This window comes from Macadamia integrifolia, chromosome 2 (genome assembly GCF_013358625.1).
Source record: "Macadamia integrifolia cultivar HAES 741 chromosome 2, SCU_Mint_v3, whole genome shotgun sequence".
Lineage (NCBI taxonomy): Eukaryota > Viridiplantae > Streptophyta > Magnoliopsida > Proteales > Proteaceae > Macadamia > Macadamia integrifolia.
In genome coordinates, this window is record NC_056558.1 from 25789013 (window position 1) to 25796988 (window position 7976).

At 38.9% G+C, this 7976-nt stretch overlaps 1 protein-coding gene across 1 annotated transcript; it reads left to right on the forward strand.

The window, feature by feature from the left end:
- The first annotated feature begins 597 nt into the window (after positions 1–597).
- Positions 598–1928, forward strand: LOC122072272. Its single transcript, XM_042636857.1, has one exon. It carries the CDS (start codon positions 817–819, stop codon positions 1663–1665), a length of 849 nt encoding a protein of 282 aa, XP_042492791.1. The 5' UTR covers positions 598–816; the 3' UTR covers positions 1666–1928.
- The last annotated feature ends 6048 nt before the right edge of the window (positions 1929–7976 follow it).

Consider the following 7976-nt stretch of genomic DNA (forward strand, 5'->3'; position numbering starts at 1 on the left):
GGCTTAGGTGAACGCTTTAATCTCCCTCCATTGGCAAGAAATCCCACTTACTGAGGTTAGAGGGAGTAATATTTAAAGAAGGGGGAAGGGGATAAAAAAATTATTTAACATCTGCTTTTAACAGTGTTAATACCACACGGTACGTCTATAATTACAAATTTCACAGAGGGTCTAAGTATAATACCTAAAATATACTAGGGAGGGGAGTGTAATTTTCTCTATTCATAATTTTACCGAAATACCTTTACAAATCATAAACTCATGCCATGAAATAAATGCAAAACAGCGTATCCTAACAGGGAGTGTGATGATCTTAAATTCCAATAATCCTTCACCACGAGGAAGGAAAACTTCCCCCTTTGAACGAAATGCTTGTTTCAAGTAAATCCAATTGACCAGTCCGGGACCTAGCTAGCACCTATGAAATTCAAGCTATTCCGAAGAATTTTAGTTCATTTTAGTTGAATATTCATTAACCCAATAAAAGACCCGACCCGACCTAACCTTACAAACTAACTTCATGACGAAAAGAACCATTTATATCAATTAAAGAAGCCATAGCATTAGAGTACCGCCCAGGTCGCTCTTCCCTCATCCTATTCTAGAAGCACAAAATAAGCGACGACAAAAAGCAATCTGGAAGCCCACCTCACCCCTTTTTTCATCTCTCCTCATTCAAATCAATTCCCGTAGTAAAGAAAATGACACCCACCTCCACCTCCACCTCCCCTTGTATGTATAATATCCTCAAGTGGCTCCTCGCAATCACTTCAAATTTGTCTTTCAACTTCTACTCTCCTTCTTCATCACGCCAATATGGTTGCAAATGATCAGGATAATCATCATCACAAGGAATCCATGAGAGAGAATCTGGAGCAGTACTTTGAAGATTCAGACGCAGAAGAGTCTCTCTCATTCTGTGATCTACCCATATATGATAAATCAGAAGCATCAACAACAACAACTACCAATCGGAATGGAACTGATGATGATGATGATGATGATGATCGACGCCGTATGTCTACCGATCAACAGCTGTTCGAGTTCTTCTCTGATCTGAAAGCTGATATGTGCCCTGCTGATGATGTAATCTTCTGTGGTAAGCTCATTTCTTATAAGGAGAAAGATTGTCACCGTAAGGATGATAAGAATCAAATTCTTGATGTCTTTGATGATGATGACGATGGCAATCCAACTTGTAGGATTAAAAGCTTCTTCCGTCGACGACGACGAACGGAGTCGTTGAATTCATTGCAGAGATCTCAGTCGAGTGACACCAAAGACCGGTTGCCGCGAACCAATTATCAGAAATTACGGAGAATTTCGAGCTCAAAGAAGACCTTGGTGGAGCCAGTTGATCGGTATAAGTCCGGTAAGTGTTCCAGAAAGGGTAATTCTTCTTCTCTTCCCACATCATCGGCTCCAGCGAGACCTAGGTGGCCTTTGTTGATGTTTGGAATGGTGAATGCTCCCAAGGAGATGGAGTTAAAGGATATAAGAAATCGGCAAAATCGCCGGAATCCAACATTGTTGTTTCCGGAATTTATCGCCGGCGGTGGCACAGAGAAGGTTAGGGTCAGGAGGGAAGAAGAGAAGGGCTCTTGGAGATTGCTAAGAGCGTTGAGCTGCAGGGGACATGGTAGTACTGCGGTGGCTGCATCTTGATGATGCGTTCCGCACGATTTCTCTGACGTGTCTTTCTGTATTTACATTTTGATCCCTATATTGTTGCTGTAAAAATAGTTATGCAAATGGTATGTAGGGGCAAAATGATCAGAGAGAATTTTTTTTGAAAAAGGGTATTCTGAGATTTTGTGTGGGGCCGAGAGAGGGGTGGGGGAATGAGTAGAAGAGTGTGCTTCACGCCTATTCATTCTTGTATATACTGATTACATAATCATGATATCATCGTTAGAGATGCTGCAGCCTCCGTTATTGCCATCGAATCTTAAATCCACTGCAAATTTCATATCAAATATTTAGGGAACTTGAAATACTGCCTATTTGAGCCAACAAAAATTTACACTCCAAATTTGAGATGAAACAAGTCTCCTTGGTGCTCTATAAATGAAACAAGTCTTGTTGGTATTTGTACATCTAACTTTCCCATGGAATAATATCTCAAAAACAGAGAAAAGAACATTGCTCAGTGTCTTTGCCCTCAACATAGGTGAGCACAAAAAGATCGCACTCTCCTCCCCCCTCCCAAATGCCTCCATGCATTACCCATTGACATATATGCTGGTGCAGTGACCATGCTAGCAGACAAAGTTCTCTTAACCTATCTCAAATTAGACAACACTACTGAGGACCTCCCTTATGATCCTTCTGCATATTGCCATCTTGTGGGTAAATGCAATTACATTATTATCACTCGTCTCGACATTGTTTACTTAATGCATATTTTGAGTCAGCTCTCTTCACACTACTATCTATTATGACTGTGAGGACCAGTAAGGTTTCACAGACCTCTTCTTGAAGAAAAGAGCGGTATAGGTCCAATGTCTCTATTAACTGTGAGTCACTACTTAGATTATGGTATACAACCCATTGCTAAAGAAATATAGATGATTCCATTCAAACTGTCTAACCATAAGTTAGGGTTTGTGCCAAGTTGTGGTCCACAGAAGGGGTTAGGTATCTGGGTCCACTTGGTAAAATTGGACTTCAACCCTAGATAAATACATTATTATTGAATGGGTCAGTGACGTTTGCTCACATATGCATCGATATCACATAAATTGAATGAAAGACATTATCAAAACATGTATAAGAATATGTATAAAATCCATATACCCGTATCCAGCTGCTCTGCACGATTAGTATGTTGGATGTAAAGAAAACATGTTGAATGATATAGAAATAAAGACAAAAGCTAACCCTAGCATTCGTATCATGAAACATGGCAAAACTATCCCTAGAATGGCATCATGGATATGGGGATTGGATCATGCAATACAACCATCGTGGGTATCATACACATACAAACAAGGCATAATGTAAATAAAATATAACATTGAATGAGAGAAAATAATTTGTTGAAAAATGAGATTGACCGTAGAAAAATCATCAGCAAAGATGCGATTAAAAAAAAATCAGGATAAATCATGCTAGAAAGGGGATATCTAAGCCTACAAGTTTGAAGAATAAACATTTTGCTAAAAATTAGAATTGCATTTAGATGGCCTGCAATATGAGAATATATGGTTTGAAAATCTTAGGTTAAGGAGAGACCGACAAGGCAATAAATATAGAAAAAAAAATAGTAAAATAAATCTAAAAAGTATTCTACAAATGGTAGATGAGAGGCTAATCTACAAATTTTAAGAAAGGGATTTTGCAAAATAAGATATGGAAATTCATGTAACTCATTGTATTTCACGGCTGCCCAGTAATACTTCACGATTGCCCTACCGGGGACATCAGTGAGTTGTGCTCAGTAGAAGTGTGATAATTGAATGCACAAAGCTTGAAATGAGGAACCATAAAATGAAAATAAAAGAATATATACTCCTCTACAAGTTCTACGAAAGGTTTTTGATGGTTGGAAGATATGGGCTCATGTATTGTAAGTACAAACCAAAACTGATGTGGTGTATAACAAAATAACTCTAATGAGTGATTTCAGTGCTTGAATCTCATCGATAATGGTGGCTTGAACTATTTTGAGATTCTCCAAAATGTGGGAGAGTCTAGAATTTATAGTTTGGAGACATCTTGGTTAACTAAGGTAAGTGCGGAATACTTTTATATGTGGGATGATCTTTTTCCTCCTTGGTGAGAGATTTTGTGTCTATTTATGGGAAGAGGGTATCACCCAAGGTGTGGCTAAAAGTCCATATTTGTCACCTAAGTTTTCTAGAGTTTTCTAGGTGCCTTAAGAGTTTTAGAGTGTGTCTATATGCAAGCCTTGGGTGGTAAATAAGAGATTTGGCAGAGATATAGCCAAAGATTCATCAAATCCCTACAAAATCATAGGGTCAACACAATTTTCACTCTATCCGTCACAATGAGAGATTTGACTGTCGTCGGCTTAAATGCAGATAGTGTTGACCAAATGCATTCGGAGCCAGCATAAGTCAGTGTAAATTTCGCTCGAGTTGACTCAGTGGGTTTGGTCTTATTTGGCTTTTAGCTCAATTTAGGACCGGTCTATAGTTTCTTGAGTGGGCTTGGTCAATTCTAAGTGTGTCAAAGCTATTATTTGCCTTTATTTTTTTTTATTTTTATTTTTTTACAATTAATTAACCATCATATACCAATATGGAAGCAAAGATACACTACCTAGATCTAAGAAAAAATCGTGAACATAATACAAGATCGCTTCATGTCTCAAGGAGGTTCTCGACTCATCATTGCTTACCCCTTTCTAGGGGTGACAAAATGTGGTATTTACAAAGACTCCAATTTTGTAATAACTTGAAAATCAACATTTGGATACTACACTCTCCTTGGACAATCTTGCAATCTATTGTAGAGGTTGAATATCGCTCCATGGCCTCTATTGCATATGAGTTTCAATGGAAAATCCATTGTTAGAGGAGGGAGAACAGGGTCGTCGTCTTCTCATCAAAGGAAGGAGCAAGTACTTAAGGAGGCCATGGATTCGGTCGTGGATAAAATTCCGACCACAGTCTCAAATGTTGAAAGGTCAGACAAAGAAGTCTGACAAGGTCTTGACATAACTTTCTTGGTGTCCAGATGAAGGCTTTCGTTTGGAATATTAGAGATGTGAGGGAGGCAATTGCGCGTAGAGCTTTGTGCTTGATGACAAAGGATTATTCCCCAGATTTTTTGTCTTGCTGAACCTATGGTAGAGGTTTTGGAATTTCCCTCTTTATTTTTTAATAAAATGGGCCATGTTCCAAAATTATTATACAATGATTCGGGTGATAGGAAATTGAACTTGTGGATTGTTGGAAAGCATACCTTTCTAGGCCTGTTGTTATGTTTGACTCAGACCAACAACTTTCAATCTCTGTGGACTGGCTAGGTAGGCGGGTTTATCTCACTTTTGTTCATGCAAGTAGCTTTAGAGTGGATCGTAGGTAGCTGTGGCTGCAATTGTCTGGCCTACCTATTAGAGCAGACTTGTGGGCTGTGATGGGTGATTTCAATGCGGTCTTGGCATCACACGAGAAAAGAGCTCCTGGAAGGTATAATGATGGGCCAGCTAGTGAGTTTGGGGCTATGGTGGATGCTTGCACTTTGCTTCAGGTTCCGTCTCAGGGGTTGAAATTTACCTGGTCAAATAACTGACGGCATGGGCATGTTGCGGCAGTGTTGGATAGGCCTTTCTACAACCATGTGTAGCTTTCTCATTTTGGGGATTGTTCCCAACGTGTTATACAGAGAACAGGTTCAGACCATGCTCCTCTTTTGATGGTCTCTGAGGCGGTGCATAAGCCAGGTAATGTTCCTTTTAAATTCCACAAGTTTTGGATGGAGCATAGTGATTTTATTAATGTTGTTAAAAGGGTATGGGATCAAGATGTTAGGGGTTATCCTCTCTATAGAGTCTCCCAGAAATTGAAATGTTTAAAGCCTATAATTAAAAATTGGACGAAGCAATATTTCCTGAATTTTGATGTGGCTTTATAGGGTGCCAAAGCTGAATTAGAAGGGTCCAAGTAGAAATTGAGCAATCAAGGATGAATGATGCCCTCTTTGCTTGTGAGGCGGATGCTAAGACTAAGGTTGTAAAGGCAGTTAATGATCAGGAAAAATTATGGGCTGAAAAAGCTAGGAACAAATGGTTGACGGCGGGTGATAAAAATTCTAATTTTTTCCACCTATCTACAAAAATACATAGAGCTCACAATTTGATCAAGTCTCTTAAAAAAGACAATGGTACGATGGTTTCAGGTCATGATCAATTAGGAGATTTTATTTCTGAGTATTATGAGAATTTTCATAAAGTTGATCCTTTATCTACTCATCCTAAGCTCTTCGATTGCATTCCTTTTATTTTACTTGATGAAGATAGGGTGAGGATGGAGGCAATTCCTGAAAATAAAGAGATAAAATGAGCGATTTGGGATTTGGATCCAAATAGCTCTCCAGGGCCAGATGGGTATAATGGCGCTTTTTTTAGGAAATGCTGGGAAGTTGTAGAAAGAGATTTTTCCTTGGTAGTTCGGTCTTTTTTTGTTTCAGGTTACATTCCTCAGGGTGTGAATAATTGCTTTATTCCTCAGGGTGTGAATAATTGCTTTATTACATTGATCCCAAAGGTGGATCGAGCTACATCTTTGGACAAATACATACCAATTTGTATGGAAAATTTTTTGTGCAAGGTTATCTCCAAATTATGGCTACAAGGCTGAGTTTGTTACTGCCTAGATTGATTTTAGAAGAGCAAGGTGCATTCCAGCATAGAAAGGTGATCTCTGCAAATACTAGTTTGGCATCGGAGTTAGCCAACATTATGCTTTCTTCTTTGAGAGGGGGAGGAGTTGACCTAAAGTTGGATATCAAGAAAGCCTATGATTCTTTATCATGGGATTTCCTCTTTGTAGTTTTGAGAAAATTTGGATTTGGAAATAAATGGATTAGTTGGATTCACCAATCTCTTATATCTACTAGAATCTCTATTTTATTAAATGGAGGTCCTGTAGGTTTTTTTGGTGTCCAAAGAGGGTTGCGGCAAGGTGATCCACTTTCTCCTTTATTATTTATTTTGGAAAAGGAAGTTCTTTGTAGGGGTCTTCAAAAGCTAGTTGACATTAATAATATTAAGCCCCTAAATGGTCATAGGGGGCGAAGGTTCCTTGCTTTCTTCTCTTTGCTGATGATGTTTTCATTTTTATGAATAGATCAATCAGATGTGCGAGAAAATTAATAGAGTTTTTGCAGAAGTATCAAGACTACTCAGGACAACAAATAAATCTTGATAAAAGCAAGATATTTTTTGGAAGGATTGCTCCTATGAGAAGAGAGCGAGTGTCCCAAGTGCTAGGCATCTCAAGTTGTAACTTCCCCACTCGTTACCTTGGGGTTGAAATATTCAAGGGTCGAGTTAGGAAGGAACCTCTTCTTTCTCTCTTGAATAAAATTAAATGTCAATTGGCTGGGTGGAAAGGTAAATTATTGTCTATGGCTGGTAGGGCAGAGTTGGTGAAGTCTGTTGTTTCTAGTATGCCGCTGCATAATTTTTCTATTTATTGGTGGCCCTCTTCTATGGTAAAGCTTATGGAAAAACGGATGCGTATTTTTCTCTAGATGGGGGATGTCGAATCTTGTAAAAAGATTACTGTTAAATGGGAAGATGTTTGCAAAACCCAAGGATGAGGGTGGGTTGGGACTGAGAAGACTAAGGGATGTTAATAAAGCTTTTCTGTGTAAGCTTGAATGGTAGTTAAACATGAGGAGTCGGTGATGGGAATATTTTTTAGAGCGAGGTTTCTATCAAAATCTGGTTTGATAAGGATATCGTACAAGTCTTCTTCAGTGTTGCCGGGTATTAAAAGAATGTAGAGTTTTATAGGCTCAAAAGAAAGATGGATAATAGGTAATGGAAAGCGTACTCGATTTTGGTTCGATTGGTGGTTGGGGGACCATTCTTTTGAGGAGTTGGTGAATGTGGATGCTTCTATGTTTCGGAGGGAGAAACTTGTGAAGGATTTTGTTCTATAGAACTCTTGGTGTCTTCCTCAGGTTCAGTCAGATTTGTTGAAAGAGATTTTTGAAAAGGTTAAGAATGTAAAAATTCCTTCTTATCAATGTGACGATAAGGCATGCTGGAGTCCAACTTTGTTGGGGAATTTCACAATCAAGTCTGCTTCGGAGGAGCTTAGAAATCGAAGTCCTAAAGTCCCTTGGTTCACCTTGCTTTGGAAGTCAAGTCTTCTATCGCATCAGTCCGTGTTTGGGTGGAAGCTCTTTCACGGAAGACTTGCAATGGATGACAAGGTCAGCTCAAAAGGTATCAATTTTGCCTCTCAATGTGATTTGTGTTATAATTCTATGGAATCCCT

Coding starts and splice junctions, on each gene's coding strand:
- LOC122072272 (XM_042636857.1), top strand. CDS start 817: ATGGTTGCAAATGATCAGGATAATCATCATCACAAGGAATCCATGAGA.